Source organism: Aphelocoma coerulescens, chromosome 13 (assembly GCF_041296385.1).
Source record: "Aphelocoma coerulescens isolate FSJ_1873_10779 chromosome 13, UR_Acoe_1.0, whole genome shotgun sequence".
NCBI classification, from domain to species: Eukaryota; Metazoa; Chordata; class Aves; order Passeriformes; family Corvidae; genus Aphelocoma; species Aphelocoma coerulescens.
The window spans coordinates 7,338,779-7,354,611 of NC_091027.1; the positions used below are offsets into that span (position 1 = coordinate 7,338,779).

The following is a 15,833-nucleotide window of genomic DNA, read 5'->3' on the forward strand; positions in this document are numbered from 1 at the left end:
TGGTGTGGGGTGGCAGCACATGGAACACAAACGGCTTTGGGCTCCCTGGTGCAGCCGAGCCCAGGCCTGGCAGAAGAGGAAGTAGGTGCCCATAAACACCGCTGGGGCTGGGGCAGCAGCTGCTCTTCTCTGTCCCGGGGGTGGATACAGCAAGCTGGAGTCACTGCTCTCTTTTTTTCCTGGAACAGGGTGAAAGCAGTTTTAGCTGCAGAGCAGTGGCTCCATCCAGCACCTTCCAGGAGAATGCCACAGTGATGGTCAGGTGTCTGAGACACGTTCTGGTATCTTTAGCTTAAACCCTGGATGTGCATGGCTGGACAAGGACATTCTCTTCTAGGATCTGTGACTGACAGGTGTTAAAAATTAGAACTTCACTTGCTTTCAGTTTTTGCAAAAGACTTTATTGTGTAACTACTGCACTGTGGTCACAGCGACTTCCAGAACAAGTATAATGTGCAGTTTTTGACTCCGCAGTGAACTGAAGGCACATTCATTGACACTCCTTATAAAGCTCTTTCTATAGACAATTCATAAATTGACCTTTTCCTCTCTAACTTAGAGCAAATACAAAACTGTACACGAGCCAGGGAACACACAGGAGCACCTACAGTGAAGGTAAAGAAATAAAGTTCATGTACAGAGAGACAATGCTGTCTACAGGAATCAAATAAATGTAGAAATGCCATATACAAATTTTAATACAAATATCTATAAAAATCAGAAAAATGAATCTTAGTTTCAAATAGAACTTTAGGGGAAATTACAGTTGATATAAGCTTCTTAATTATTCCAGTTGGAGAAGCATTAGCTTGCACAATCCCTACAAGTTAATTTACACTGCTCTTACAGTGGAAATTATCAGACCAGCCAGTCCAGTCTGCTGCACAGAAGACACCTGCAATTCAGAATTAAAAAAATAATGGCTACGTTCCAATGTTAAAGTGGCTCTGTCAAGGGTGGGAGAGCCTTAGGAGGAGTTAGAGGAGCACTGCTGGAGCAGTAACGTGTGACAATTATCACAGACACGGACGGGTTTCGGGTACGATGGCAGCGCGAGTTCGTTACTGGAACAAGTGTTGCAGAAGATGTCCCCGCAGTTTCTGCAATGGTGCTACAAAAACAGAGTCAGAATGAGCACAGCTGCCTAAAAACAGCATCAGGAAGAGAGAAGTCAGGCCTCGGGAACTGCGTCCGAGTCCACCGAGTCCCTCCCAGCAGCACTTCCTCCCGCGCAGGGCCGAGCACAGGGTGCGATCCCAGGCGCAGCCGCCCTCCCTCCGCGGTCAGGAGCTGCAGCCGCCCCGGCTCGGGGAAAGCCAGGAACAGGAGCCCGAGCGGGCCCGGCCAGGCCCGCGGCTGCCGGGTCCCCGCGCTGTCCCACACCGAGGGGCCGGGCACTGAGCAGCACCTGCTCAGCGGGGAAGGGAGCCTGCACGCAGCCACAGCAGCTCCCCACCAAAGAGAGCGCCCAAGCAGGGGGCAGTAGTATTTTTTTGGGTGGTAAATGCCAAATTATTCCCTATGTATTTATCATGCCAACAAGACTCAGAATTGAACAGGTTCAGTCTTTCCTAGCAAACTATGCAACCGCACCACTTTTGTTTTCCATGGATTATTTAAAAATAATCCACTGAACAACACACCTTCCTTCTCGAGATGGAGAATTCCTTTTTACATTGCTTGCAGTGTGTTGCTTCATCATCCTTCAGCCACGTATGACCCTGGAAAATTGGAATGAAACCCACACTGGAGATACAAATAAACTTTACCAACGTTGTTGGTATTTTACAAAACTACCTTTTAAAGCAGAATAACCAGGGTGAAATTTGAAGGTGTTAAATGAAATTCATATGCTTCGTCAAAACATCCATAAGATGTGGAGTACCTTTAGTGCTTTATTTACTTCTTTAATGTCTTCCATCTTCAGCTTCGATCTGGAAAAAAAAATTGTGCCCTGCATGACTTTTAATTTAGTTGTGTTTGGTCTTCCCTGCCATTCCACTGTCCAGCCACTGAACCCAAAGCCCAATTCTTCAGTCCTGTTACCCCTCTGAACCACTCACTGGGAAACTTTGTCAACTCAGGGTTTGCCCCTTTTTCAGTATAAGCAGAAGAATGTAGGAAAAGCACAGTTCCACTATAAGAACTAAACATTTCCTTTAATGTTTCATCTCAGCCAGCTCACTCTGACAAGATCCTCCCTCACTTTCATTTCATGGCTCTTTAGTTTCCCATACATAGTAACTGCCTCCTAGAATGCTCACATCAATTGATTTTTATAAGCGGATCAGGTTTAAAATTCTTGGTATTAGTCTGATACTCCAGCTTATGTCATTTACAGGAGCTCTGCTCCCTAGAACTTACTGGCTGAGATGAAGCCCCATTTCTTGGAGAGCTTGCTCCTGCTCCTCACGGACCTTCTTCAGCTGCTGCTTCTCATCTTGCAGTTTTCTCAGTTCCTAAAAAATCAAGCACAAAATCAAGTTTTTTGTGCACTGTTTGACCTATAACCTTGATCAGTCAACCCAAACTACTCAAGCAATTCACGAGAATCAGCTCCTTTGCAAATCCCCCTATTTATAAGGCTTGACTTTTAAAATTACATGGGGGAGCTACCCACAGGTTCTGCACAAACAATAGAATCATTTAACCATATTTACCAAAAAGAGGAAGATTTTCAGGTTTTGAACATCCTTGAACATAGCTAGAACATGGCAGTGCTGTGCCAACACAGGAGCACACAGACAGATACAGGGGTACAATTGTGTCCTCAGAAACTGCTCCATGCATGGCAGCAAATCCTCTTCAGGTTAACAAGAATGTTCATGCTTAAAAAATAAATGCCGTTCAGTTTTTCTGAATGCTTGAAACTGTGCATACCTTTTTCAGTCCTTCCATCTGTTGCAATTCTGTTTTAAGCAGAGTGGTTGCATCTTTCTCTTGGTGGAGTTCTTTTTGCAAAATTTGTCTCTGTTCTTTTTCGGATTTTAACTCCTTTTCCAGAGTTGAGCTGTTTAAAAATAATTAATTCTAAAAAAACCCTATAGCAGAAGAATATCCTATAGCACTTAAGGATAGCAACAGTGTGAGAAGTAGAAATCTTGTCCAAAAGAGGGAAAAACTAGAGTGGTGTTCTGGGAAAGGAAAGAACAGGCAGCAGACATCAAAAATGTTAACACTGTTAACATTTAACATATGTTAACATTTTCAGGTCACAGAAAACAAACAGCAATAAAGGGTTAGAAGAAAAACAACTAACCAAAAGACCCCCGAAGAAACCAATCCCCATGAGTAAATATTTCACTACCTGTTTTTAAACTGTTGTGTTTAAAAGGGACACCCTACCCTGAAGTCTGAACAGTGAAAGAAGCTTTTTCTATTGGTATTAGAAATCTTTAGAGGATTAACATTCCCTAGGAACACACCCACAAGTCCTTTCAAAAATCCCAATCCCTTTGGATGACAGTCAATTCTAAGCTTAGCCTACAAGCATGACCATACCTATCTCCTGATTTATTAAAAAAGCCATTGAAATCTCCATTGCTAGTTGGAATGGGCAGATTTTTGCTGCCACTCTGTGCTCTAAATTGGATGTTCTGGAAAAAACATGTCAAAATCCTGATGCTGACTGTGCACTGTACAGAAGTGCTGTGCTTTCCCTGGGTCCTGCATACATCTGTCAGTGCTGAAGCCAACAAAATTTCAAACCTACCCCTCCTTAGACCTGAACATAAAATGAGGAGAAAACACTTCTTAAAGAAATGGCAAAGGGAAGGAAAACACCTGCTCAGATTAAATACCATTTGCTGTCCAGCTGGGCCATCTGCTGCCGACACGAGTTGAGCCTCCCAGCCAGCTCCTGCTTCATCTTACTGCACCGTTCCTCTGCTGCCTGCCTGGCCTTCTCCGCCTGCTGCAGCCTACACAGGAAGGAACACGGACATTTGTTTCTAGTTCACTCCTTTCCTGCACCCTCTCACCCTCTTCTTTCAGAGTTACCACAGAGATCTTTGTAAAAGCTTGAACTGAAAATGCTAGTGGAGAAAAAAAAAAAAAGACTTTTGAAAGCAGTTGTTTCTGAAAAAACCCCAAAACCAAAGTCACACCTGTTCTTAAAGTGAAGTGAACATGTTTTTCAACAGCCTGCTTATGGAAAGAGCTATGGTTTTCCAGTGGGTCAGTTATGGGAATGTTTGTCTGGGAAGAAAGAACAGCAAGCACAGAGGGATGAAGAGGAGAAAGTGAAAAAGCTCATGCTGGCACACAGGCCCAAATGGCTACAGGGCATATGGAAGGTCATCCTGTAAAGGTTTATACTGGAAATTTTCTACTGACTTCACTGCTGACTTTCTGATCTTGCAATTATTACCTCTCTTCCATTTGTTTCATAGAGGACATCATCTCATTTGTTTTTCCTTCAAAAGAGGATATTGCTTCTGTTTTCTGTTGTAACGAACACTCTGCGTTCTGTAGGAAATAGTGAACAGTGTTTAAAGTCTGCCACCAGAAAAAGAATGTTCAGCTTGCTAAAGGCCATGCCTGGGTCTGACTGGAATGTGCAAACAAAATGCTGATAATGCCAGAGCAGACATTGCTCCAATTGTTTTGTTACAACCTCAGAAAAACCCAAACCACCTTAATTAAGTTTTGACCTAAGAGATCAGCTACAAGCCAGAAATGTTCTCTTCAGAAAATGCTTGAAGAAATAAGATCAGATTAAATTGACAGGGTAAGAATACCAATGATGATTTGAATGTAACAACTGCACTCAGTGGGCATGGAACCACGAAGCAAAAAAATAACCCCAAATAAATACTGTTTTCAAAAGTAAAGACACACCTCAGCACTGGGGTTTCACTGATTGTTGTCTTGCAAGTGTCTGGGAAGGAGGCAAAGACCTGGGTAAAGTCTGAACAGGCACCGGGAAATAGGCCATAAAAATGGAGAGAAATCCCCTCTGGAATTCTGGCACCAGGTGTGGGAGAGGAAGGCTTGCTGAACTCTTACTTCATGCATGGAGAGGCTAGTTAAAGTTTTATTTCATTAACAGAAACAAGCTGTGTGTATTTTGTGTGAGCACTACTACTCCATTACTACTACTACTCCACTACTCTACATCCTTGTAGAAATGCCTACCATACAGTTTCGTCCAGTTGAAAAGAAGATGTAAAACCACAACCCACCCAAACGAGAAACCCCACAAAAACCATCCCCAGCCCCCAGTACACACCTGAGATTTGTGAAACATCTGCAAGTTAATGGCCTTCACTTCTTCTAACTGTTGGCGAAGTGCAACTAAAGTGTCTTGTTTTTCATGAGTATCTTTTTCCAGAAGTTTCATGGCAATTTCCATTTCTGTTTTCATTCCAATTTGTAGCTCCAACTCTTTTTCTAGTTCCTTACAAAGAGATTTCCTAGTTACTGCTACGTAGCCATATGTCAGGGATAAAACCCAGATAATCCCATACACAAACTGTGTCTTTGCTGTAATAATGCCAGTGGTTTCTTAAAAAGAGACCTGTTATTTCCAATACTCCAAAAGCCCCAATTCCCAGTACCTTACAGACACTATTAATGACCAATGCCCAGCATCTTGCTTGCAATTGCTCAATGAATTCCAAACAGCTGCAAAAGGTGCACAGCTGTCATCTTGTATTTGTAATGTTACAGCAGGCCGAATCCCGTGTCTTTCACTTCACTTCTATAGTTAAGTTTCCTTACCAGCCTGATTTTTTTTTCTTCTTTCAACTGCTTCCAAACATCACTGTACATTTCATCAAGACCCTGGCGTGACTGCTTGTAAGTATCCAATTCTACTTTTGTATCCTCTTTTGTTACCTACAAGAAACACCAGCTACATAAGATCACAAAGTATTTAAAGTATCCCTTTAATTCTTGTGTGTAATAAGAGTATTTCCATGTGCTATTTCAAGTAAAATCCTACTGTTTTACAATCAATGACAAGGCAAACATTAATAAGCTGAAATTTCAAAGATACAGTAATGATAAAAATACATTAATATTTTATACTTTTTACTACGTCTAATACTTTGAATTTGTTCTTCCTTCTGCAAGGATATTTTTGGGTGTGTAGTAAAGAACAGTAAAATCTAATGCCTGAGCATATAACACCCAAACCCAGTGACCTGCACAGCAACATGCTCAAGTGTGCTAAGCATTCCAGTTCACAGCAGGTTTGGGAGAACTCCCTACATGAGGATCCTCAACATCTCTAAATAGGTGTCCCACCTCTACACTCTTTTCACTCCGCTCACGAATTAATTCATTCTGTTGTTTTAGCTGCTGCTGCTCTTCCTGAAGGGATCCAATTCGGTCGGTAGCTGCTGCAAGCTGTATGAAGAGAACAGATCTGTATCTAATCACTGTGCAATCATGCAGCATCTGGAGCAATTCTAAAGTCAGTAGCTCAGTCTCTGCAGCAGCTCTTTGCTCACTTCCCCTTTTGTTCTCCCCAGGAGCTGCCTGACCCTTCTGCAGCTGTACCCACTGTCAGCCAAAATTAATATGCCCACCAGTATTTGTTCACCATCTTCTGCTTCACATCCTCATCAATTATTTTTAAATATTAACTGAGCAAAGAAACACACTGTAATGTAAAAGGTTAATATCCACCCTGGATCTGTGGTATGAACTAGGAGCCATGCCAACCCATGCCAACCCATGCCAGTCCGTCCAGTCCCCACATCTCACCAGTATCTACTCAAATATTTTAGGTGTAAGGTACAGTCTTAGGGAGTTTTGTCTCTGATGGAAAAGAGCTGTGAGGAATATTTAACAGACACAAACCTCCTCCTGAAGTTTTGAATTGGTCTTTTCTAAACAGTCTATTTTGTTCTGGAGATCTGCAACTGTGCAACTGCAGCAAAGAAGAGAGATGCATAAAAACAATAAATGAAGTGTCAACGTTTAACTTTTACTCCTATCCTCCAACAGTATTTTTACAGTCTTGCATTTGTTAACTATGAAGTACTTTGGTGAGCTGGGAAAAGGTCCTGAGGAAGGACAATTGTCCCTCTTAAGCACTGAGAGGACCGTGTCCTTCTGCTGGCAGCCCTGTTCTGTCTCAGCTACCGCAGACTTAACACCCCTCCTGCCCAAGAGGGTAAGGGAGACCTGCTCCTCCCACTGAGCAACCTATGGGGGAAGACTCTTCCTCCAAGGAATGAATTTCCAGATGCACTTGTAATAGTTTCTCTTGAAAAAAATAGCTCCAAAATGTTCTGTTAATCAGTCTCAAAAAAGTAAACCATTATACACGCTTGCTTTCTGCATTGCATGTGCCCGCAGAAGAGTAAGACTACAAAATGAAACGAAGATTTTTGGGAAATAATCAGAAAAGGCATTTCAATATCAACCCAAAATCTACAAGACTGACAGCAGAGACATTCAAAGTCATGCTGGAAAAGCTAAACAGGACAACTCTTTGTATATGAGAATAGATGAAAATCCCACCTTAGATGTCGGTTCAGTTCTTCCACATAATGCTTCTGGTCAAGGACAGCTGTAATCCCTCCATCTCTAGTTACAAAAGTGAGAATTTATTGATTGAGAATAAACTCCTTCATTCTAAAGTGCTATTTTGTACTAGGGCTTTCAGCACAGACCTGTGAACAGAGCTAAAATCTTATATCCTTTCCTTATAAAAACACTTGTGTCTGAGCTGGATCAGAAGTACCAAGGAGGCGAAGCAGCTCCTTGGCTGCTTCTCAGCAGCTCCACATTGAGTGCTCTGAAGTGACAGAAACACATAAAATATGAAGATCCCTTCATTTGCTACACGTCTTAGAAGACCTTAGAAGACCTGACCCAGTGCTGCTAACTGCAGTCTCAAATCTAATATTTCACTTAAAAGTACATTTTTCCCCCCATAACTGATGTCTCCCTCAAAGACAGGGGTTGACAGGGTTTCTGAAACTGTGCTTAGAAACAAAGCAGTGAGTTAGCAATGGGTGACTTGCAAATCATCTCTTCTAAAACCAAATAAAAGCACAATCTAATATTTTGTGTACTTTTAATTTGGTCCCAGCTCAAGACTCAAGCTCTCCAAACTGTTGTTAAAACTACCACAAATTCAGTCTCTGAATTGTTTAGGTAACAAAATATGGTTTGGGTTTTCCTTTTTGGATGATTAATAGTTTGAGATCGCCAGCACTCCCATCCTCCCACAGACTGTCTGACAGGTTTGTTCTACAAAAACTGTAATGATTTAGAATTATTAATTCACCATACATACTGTTTGCCATCACTGTCCTGAGTTTCCTTAAGGTACAAGGAAAAATCAATAACTCCAACCTGAAAAATATATTTAAGATATTAACACACCTTCACCGTGCAATTACACAAAGAAGCAGGCATTATTGTATATTTGGAAAATGATAAAAATCTGAGGTTTAGATTTAGGGAGACAGCTAATACCTATATTCTTCCCAGCTGATGCAAATATACAAGCTAGTATTTGTCATAAAAGCATCAAAGTAACCATATTATGTGTGACCAGTTTCCTGGCAGTTATTAGTTTTGACAGTATTTCCATAAACTACGACTTACATACTTCTGAGTCACTGAGGGAAACACAAGAAGCTCCAGCACAGGCCATGCTGGAAAGAAATCTGGAGCCATCTCAATAAAGTATTTATAGATGTACTTAATTCTACTAGAATCTTATACCAACTGATCCTATTTAAGCTTTAATCTTCACCTGGGAATCCAAGTCTTCTCCTTTCAAGCAGAGGTTTGCATCAATAACATTCAGTCCAACCAGCAGACCCACAATAACAGCTCCTTCCTCCTCCATCATCAATGCATCAGGTTCATAAAATTCACTGGAAGAAATAGTATAAGGCATCACTGCACATCAAACAATTATAATGGCACTTCCATCACTGAAATCATATGAACCATAATGCAGCCTTTACAAAACTCAGCTGAGCTCTCACTAATTCATTGAATAAAGCAAAAGATTTAGAACTCTCAGAAAATACTCTGCAAGTTCCTGTGTAGATTCACTGCAAAAATAATTAACCACTTGCTCCTCTGCAGGCTGCAAGAACAAGCTTAAACTGGTCAATTAATGACTCTCCCTGGAGCCACAGGAGGTGTCAGCGATTCAGGAACACAATGGAATTCAGGAATACACGTCTGTGCTGTTACCTTAACAGATGTTTATGGTCCAGGAGTACTTTGAGATAATCTGCCAGTTTCTTCTGCATGAGTGCTAGATACAGCCAAGCCCTCCCTCTGCCCACAGCAGTCCTAAAATGAAAAGTTGCATGTTTCGGTAAAATCAAGGTGTTTTATTAACTAGATTTGTGCAATTCAAAATTCTCACTTTACAAAGTGAGGGGAAGGACATTATTTACTAAAAAAAACAACAACAACAACAAATCTCTGGGGAAATGAACTGTTGTCTCCAGAACACAAGAGCATTTAAGTATATTCCATTCTTCGGGGAAAGTATATTGTAAAGTCTTCCTAATTTGAAAAACCATATATATTGTCTATTAGCACCATAACCCAACCATTGATACATCTTAGCATTAAAATCAAGTCTACTTCAACCATCCTGAATTACTCAAACCAAATACTACCAGCACATGCACAAAATGACATAAAATCATGAAAGTGGGGAAGAGGAAAAAAAAACTGTGAAGACTTTAGTTACTTTTAGCAAGGTTATAAAAGTTTCCAAATGCTGTTTTTAATCTGACAGCATTGTTTGAGTCAGAAACTAAGTATTTTGAGATATCCTCCTCATCTCTTGGAGAAGTCAATGCCTCCTACATGCCCTATTTTTTTTTCTTTGGTAACAAGAGCTCGTTAAAGGAAGCCAAGAGACTACACGAAAGATTCCTTTTCCCAGCCACATAAACAAAATGCATCATCCCCAACAATTAACTTACTTCAACTCTGGCAGATTTTTAACACTAGTTGCTATATCTGATGCTTCAGGACAAAGTTTCTCCACTAGCTCCAAAGGACCAAAAAACGATTTATTCTGTCCAATAAATGTCTTCTTCACTAAAGGGAGCATACAGAGACGTTTGTGAGGAAAAATGACAGGCTTCCAATTCCAGAATTTTAGATAAATTTTACTTTGTCACCTTGTCTTACCAGTTCATAACATGTCTGTGGAAAGGGGGCATTAAAAACACTTTGACAGTTTAGGAGGCACAAAATACAGGGTTTACAAGGGTAGCCACATAGTTATATCTGTAATACTAATTAGCACTGTATGTTTATAGAATTAATAATGTCATTCAGAAGTCAAGCCGGGGCCACATCAGGACATGACAGAGACTCCTTGAGCTGCCTCTCCTCAGCCTGGCAGCCAGTGCCCACCTTTGAGCCCGTGCTTGAGACAGTGCTCCAGCACCACGAAGAACTGCTGCAGCGGTGGGAAGTCGGAGTCCAAGGTCCGGCCCAGGCTCAGGGCTGACTGGATGAGGATTTTGATGCTGAGCTTCATCATGTTCATGAGGTTGGCACGCTCCTCCATGGTGTGACACCGTGTATCTGGAGGCACACGGGTGGGGAAAGGAAAGCTGCTTTACAATCACAGAAGCAATTAGGTTGGAAAAGACCTTTGAGATCATTGAGTCCAATGTATGATCACACTAGGCCAGGCCACTGAGTACCAGACCAGTGTTTCTTTAAACAGCTCCAGGGACAGTGACTCTACCACCTCCCTGGGCAGCCCATTCCAATGTATAACAACCCTTTCTGTGAAGAAATACTTCCTAATGTCCAACCTAAACCTCCCCTGTTGCAGTTTAAGATTATATCCTCTCTTCTTATCACTGTTTGCCTGGGAGAAGAGACCGACCCCCATCCAGCTAAAGCCTCCTGTCAGGGACTTGTAGAGAGTGACAAGGTCATCCCGAGCCTCTTTTTCTCCAGACTAAACATCCCCAGCTCCCTCAGCCGCTCCTTATAGGACTTGTGCTCCAGACCCTTCCTCAGCTCTGTTGCCGCTCTCTGGGCCCTCTCCAGCCCCTCAATGTCGTTCCTGCATTGAGGGACCCCGAACTGGTCACAGCACTCGAGATGTAGCCTCCCCATTTCCAGCTTCCTGGGGAGAATCTGCACGGAGACGCTGCGCAGCTTTTAGACACCCCTCGCCGCGGTGCCCCCGCCGGGCCTCCATCCTGCGGCGGGGGCGAGCTGGGTAACCCCCCCCGCAGTGCCGCGCCCAGCCCCGGGGGAGCGCGGCCCCAGCCCCCGGCCCGCGGGGTCCCTACCTGAGCGGCGGGGCCGGGCCGAGCGGAGCCGCGGGGCTGAGGGACCCCGGCCCGCCGCGTTACCACGGCGACAGCGCGCGCGGCGGGGGCGGGGGCGGGCCGGCCGCCATCTTAGAGCGGTGTGAGGGGCGCGGGGCGGGCTCGTCCCGGCCGGGGCGTGTTGCAAAATGTGGAGTATGTACAGATTTACTTAAGAGAGGATGTTCTTCGATCTTTGTACAATTTCAAGCCTAAGCAACAGGAAGGGTGATTTAACCCGTGAAACATCAGCTAACGAGCAAGCTGTAAGTGCCGCCCAGGTAGTACAAGGGCGAATCACTTGTCGGTAGAATTGCCTTGTTAAGGTTTAGGGCTGGACATGCTTTAGTGACCTCAGACCTAGGGGAGGTTAAGAAAAGGATGTAGCACTGGTAGTGGACTCAAAGGATGCAGAATTCATGCGCCGCAAGGACGGCCTGAAGCTGAGTCAGGGGAGGTTTAGGTTGCGATCTGGAGAAGGTTCTTCAGCCAGAGGGTGGTGGGACACTGGAATGGGCTCCTCATGGAAATGGTCACAGCACCAAGCCTGAGAGAGCTCAAGAAGCATTTGTACAACACTTTCAGACACATGGTGTGACTCTTGCGGATGGTCCTGATGGTCTAGGAGTTGGACTGAATGATCCTGGTGGGTCCCTTCCAACACAGCATATTCTATGATTTGATGGTATTTGGCAGAACCCCCGAGATAAGGAAGAAACTCATAAAGCCATTTCAGCAACGGTGCTCAATCTGCTCCGACTGGGTAGAAGGTAATTCTGGCAGGGGCAGACTGTGACCACCGACCCCAAGAAACCCACCCACCCAAAAGAGTAGGTAGACTGAGCATGTGGACTAATGAGCATGAGAAGCGAGGATATCATTGGCCAAAAGAAGATAGAATAGTAATTAATAAAAGAACCCAGGAATTTGTAGCCAATGAACATTAATACCTTTGTTTGCTAAAATAGTGAAAAGTTTTGGTAGTCATGCTGGCCTTGTGGATTTACCACCCAGCCCCCTTTTCGGTACGAAAATGTAAATGAATCAAATCCCTCCACTCTCCGCATGGATTGGCCTCCTGCAGACCACGTGAAAGAACTTCTTGTGGGACAACAGGGGGAGGGGGACCAAGACCGGGACCAGCCCCCTTGCTCCTTAAGGCACCTACACGCTCTGACAGGAACTGCCAACCACAGCCCAGTGGCCACCAAAATCACATTTTAAGCCACTGCTGTTTCAGTAGGACAGTCTTGCTGCCACCTGTGGGTCACACATGGCCACACTCTGCAGCAACAGCAGTGGCAGAAGCCCCAGCCCCGTGTCAGTCACACTCAAGATGGTTAACACCGTCTTTAAGATCATGCAAAAGTCTCTTTGGCATTAATTTTACCTTTCTTTTTGTGCACACAATGTTAATTTAGGGCTAAAAATGAGCAAAACTCCTCCTTGTGTCAGAAGATGCAAAACAGAGTCATTCTAACCTAACTGACCTTAATATCTACAATACACACAAAATGCTGTAATCTCTGCAGGCTACTGTATAGTTCATTGTATATATATTATACACACTATATGCAATAGTATATATAGGGTATAATCAATATACAGTATACTATATATATACATATAAAGAGTATACTGTATATTGTCTACAGCCAATGGATACCTCAAAACTGTATATAATGTGTTGACATGAGGCTCAGGATTAAAAGCACCGTAATATTTAGAATTTTGATCTCAATATTGTCAGGGTACACATCAGGAACAGGAAAAAAAGCTGCACAAACAGAAAATGAGTGAGTTTTCTGGGGTGCTGGGGTGTTCCAAAGCAATGCTAACCATTTTGATGGTTTTTTGAATTTGAATTTTTAATTATCAGGAATACTTTCCCTCTATGCCTTGCTCAAGATACACTTATTACCCACAAGACTTAAAAAAATAAAATACCATGAATGAAATGCTCTTTATGAACACAATTTTAAACTAAGAAGCGTCTTAATATGGGTTTGCATTAAGCTAAATAATTACTTGAACAATATTTTTTGGACTGTTGCAAATTTACACAGTCAAGCACATATTTTGCAAAACTGTGCAGGTTGGTACACACAAAATAAACAGGTGTTAGACACACTACCAAAGCCAAGCATCAAAGATTAGGAACCAGGTTATGCCAGTGCAAAAGATCACAGACATGATGCTGCAATCTTTAAGAATGCAGTCACACCGTTTTTTATCTTATTCAACTCAAGAGATTTGTTTCAACATCTTTTTGAAGCCACATGCCTTGTTTACTGTAATTATTCAGCACACTTTGAAGTCAGAAAACACTGAAGCACAAAGGAAAGCTCACAGTTCTCCATCCCTTGGTCTTTGGGACTGCAAGTCTTTCTTGATTTGTTTTCTTTAGATTTGAAGCTTCTGGCCTCTCTGCAAGGCAGGACACAATTTCCTCAGTGGAAGACACTGGTTTTAGAATGGGGTTTATGTGTTTAGAACATGTGATCAATAGATCTGAAGTAGCAGGTAGAGTATGCAATCTCTGGAAAAAGCTGACAGCAGGGAACAAGCTCCAAGCTTTCCACAAGTGGCCTTTCAGGCCTTGGCTTATTTCTTAAAAATACCTGCTTTAAATTAAATTTATAGTGCTTGGTCAAAGGTAAATAATATTGAACAGGTAGAACAGGTGCCTTAGTGCCTGTTCACATTTCATATAAAATTATTAACAGATTTTTCATACAGAATTTTCCATAAAACTCATCAACATATTATCCAAATCCTTTGAACAATTTTGGAGGTGGTGGTGTGTTCCCTTAATTTACAAGGAAGAAGCTGAAAGATTATGGTAAAAGTTCCATTAAGTGTAGTAGCTTCATTTCAAGTAAGAGAATATTTTATTCCCTGCCAAATGCTGTATGTTGTTTTGAATTACATCTACTCACAGCATTATTCCAAATGCAAACATAGAAAATGGGATATTCTGCACTTTGTCAGGTTAGATCCCAGGTGTGCAAGATGAGCACTCAAGAAACAAACCTGTGAGAAGTTTGGTGTGAGACTTCGAGATGCAGGAAAAGAAAAGAGTCTATTTTTTCAGAACAATTAATCTTCAACGCTGACTATGCAACACTGAGGAATTTTTACAGAAAATGAAGTCCATCAGCAGTAACATTTCCCCATGCTGTCCCAACTCAGCCCCATGGAACTTCCCTTTGAATACTCAGTACCATTAAAAACAGAGCAAAGCTGAGCTCCAGTGCTCCAGAACAATTAAGCACCAGTCTGAGACTCTGGAGTACAAGGCTCCAGGCCCAATTTCTGCTGCATTTGAATGGTTTTGCGTTTTTGGGTTTTTTTTTCCTCTTTATGAATATTACTGAGATTTATTTTCCATAAGATTCAACTAAAGCCCTTTTAGTTCAGTTCTAAGAGACCTGTTCCACAAATCTGTAGGGCTGCTAGATCCACAAATGCCAATGTTGAACAAAGCAAGTCGTGGTTAAACTGAAGTAATTTTTAGTAATGTTAAAAAGTAACTTATAACAAATCTGTATCTTAGTTTGCTTGTCTAGTCTCTGACAGGAAAGTTACAGCGAATTCCTTTCCGGAACCTGCAGCAGACAAGGGAGGATATGGAATTCTGAGAGATCCCTCAGTGCAGCCAGGCTGATGGTGAGGGGGGCTTTAAGGAGGAGGAGAAAAGGCAGCAAATAAAACAAAAGTAAATTTCTCCAATATAAGAGTTTAGGTTTTTTCTGGTTATAATGCATTTCTGAAGTTCTACATCTGCGTCGCTTGTTTAATTTTACTTCAATACAGAACTGCAGCATCCTATAAAAAGAAATTCAAAGTAACACCCATGCACCACTGACACGACCCAGCAGCACTTACGGGAGCGAACTCATTTGCGCACCACAAAAGCGAGTTTACTAAAGAAGCGGAGCCGTACTTGTCTTTGCCGGGCTGTCACTGCTGCCGGACTTGGACACCAATCCCACCAGGGATGCGGACTTCAGGGCGCTTCCATAGCTCAGCGCCAAGTTTTCCGAGGCTTTCTTGGCCAGCGACAAGATCGGAGCAGACCACCTCGCTTCCTCCGGTTTCGCCTTCTCCTCGTTCCTCAGCTCGGCCGCGTCAGGGAGCTGTTTTTTGTCAATAACCTCAAAGTCTTCCTCCTTTCCCGCGGCGGGCGCGGCGCGGCGCTCCCCGGCAGCCATCTTGCACGGGTCACATGACCGCGGCCAGGGGCGAGGAAGCCGCCGCCGCCCCGGGTGAGGGGTGGGAACCGGGGGGACACCGGGAAAGGGGGGCGGGTGCCCGAGTCCGGGTAGGAACCGGGGCACGTACTGAAACCCGGGCAGGTCCCGGGAGCCAGGGCGTGTCCCGGAGGCAGCGTGAAGCAGCTGCACACAAAGGCAGGGCTGCAAGGCAGGCCCGCCCTGGTCTGAGCACTTCGCTTGGTGTTCAGAGTTAAAGGGCGTGAGAGATGAAGCAAGAGTCTACCTTTGAACAAGTTAGGAGAGTAACAAAAAGTACGGGTTTTTACTGCTGTGTCCCCAG

At 43.2% G+C, this 15,833-nt stretch overlaps 1 protein-coding gene across 3 annotated transcripts; it reads right to left on the minus strand.

Moving 5' to 3' along the window:
- Positions 1 to 379: 379 nt before the first annotated feature.
- RUFY1 (RUN and FYVE domain containing 1) lies at positions 380 to 15,508 on the minus strand. 3 transcript variants are annotated; one of them, XM_069028857.1, is made up of 18 exons: positions 15,223 to 15,508; positions 10,360 to 10,533; positions 9,921 to 10,038; positions 9,172 to 9,273; positions 8,720 to 8,843; positions 8,255 to 8,313; positions 7,474 to 7,539; positions 6,808 to 6,877; positions 6,250 to 6,351; positions 5,722 to 5,838; positions 5,231 to 5,398; positions 4,370 to 4,467; positions 3,801 to 3,920; positions 2,881 to 3,010; positions 2,365 to 2,459; positions 1,886 to 1,934; positions 1,644 to 1,721; positions 380 to 1,111 (listed from the first exon to the last, which is right to left on the minus strand). In XM_069028857.1, exons 1-18 carry the CDS (start codon positions 15,488 to 15,490, stop codon positions 968 to 970), a joined length of 2,082 nt encoding a protein of 693 aa, XP_068884958.1. In that variant the 5' UTR covers positions 15,491 to 15,508; the 3' UTR covers positions 380 to 967. The 3 variants fall into 3 exon arrangements, with proteins under 3 accessions (XP_068884958.1, XP_068884959.1, XP_068884960.1); XM_069028858.1 differs by having other exon boundaries at positions 15,165 to 15,252; XM_069028859.1 differs by lacking the exon at positions 15,223 to 15,508 and adding an exon at positions 11,259 to 11,377.
- Between the last annotated feature and the right edge of the window lie 325 nt (positions 15,509 to 15,833).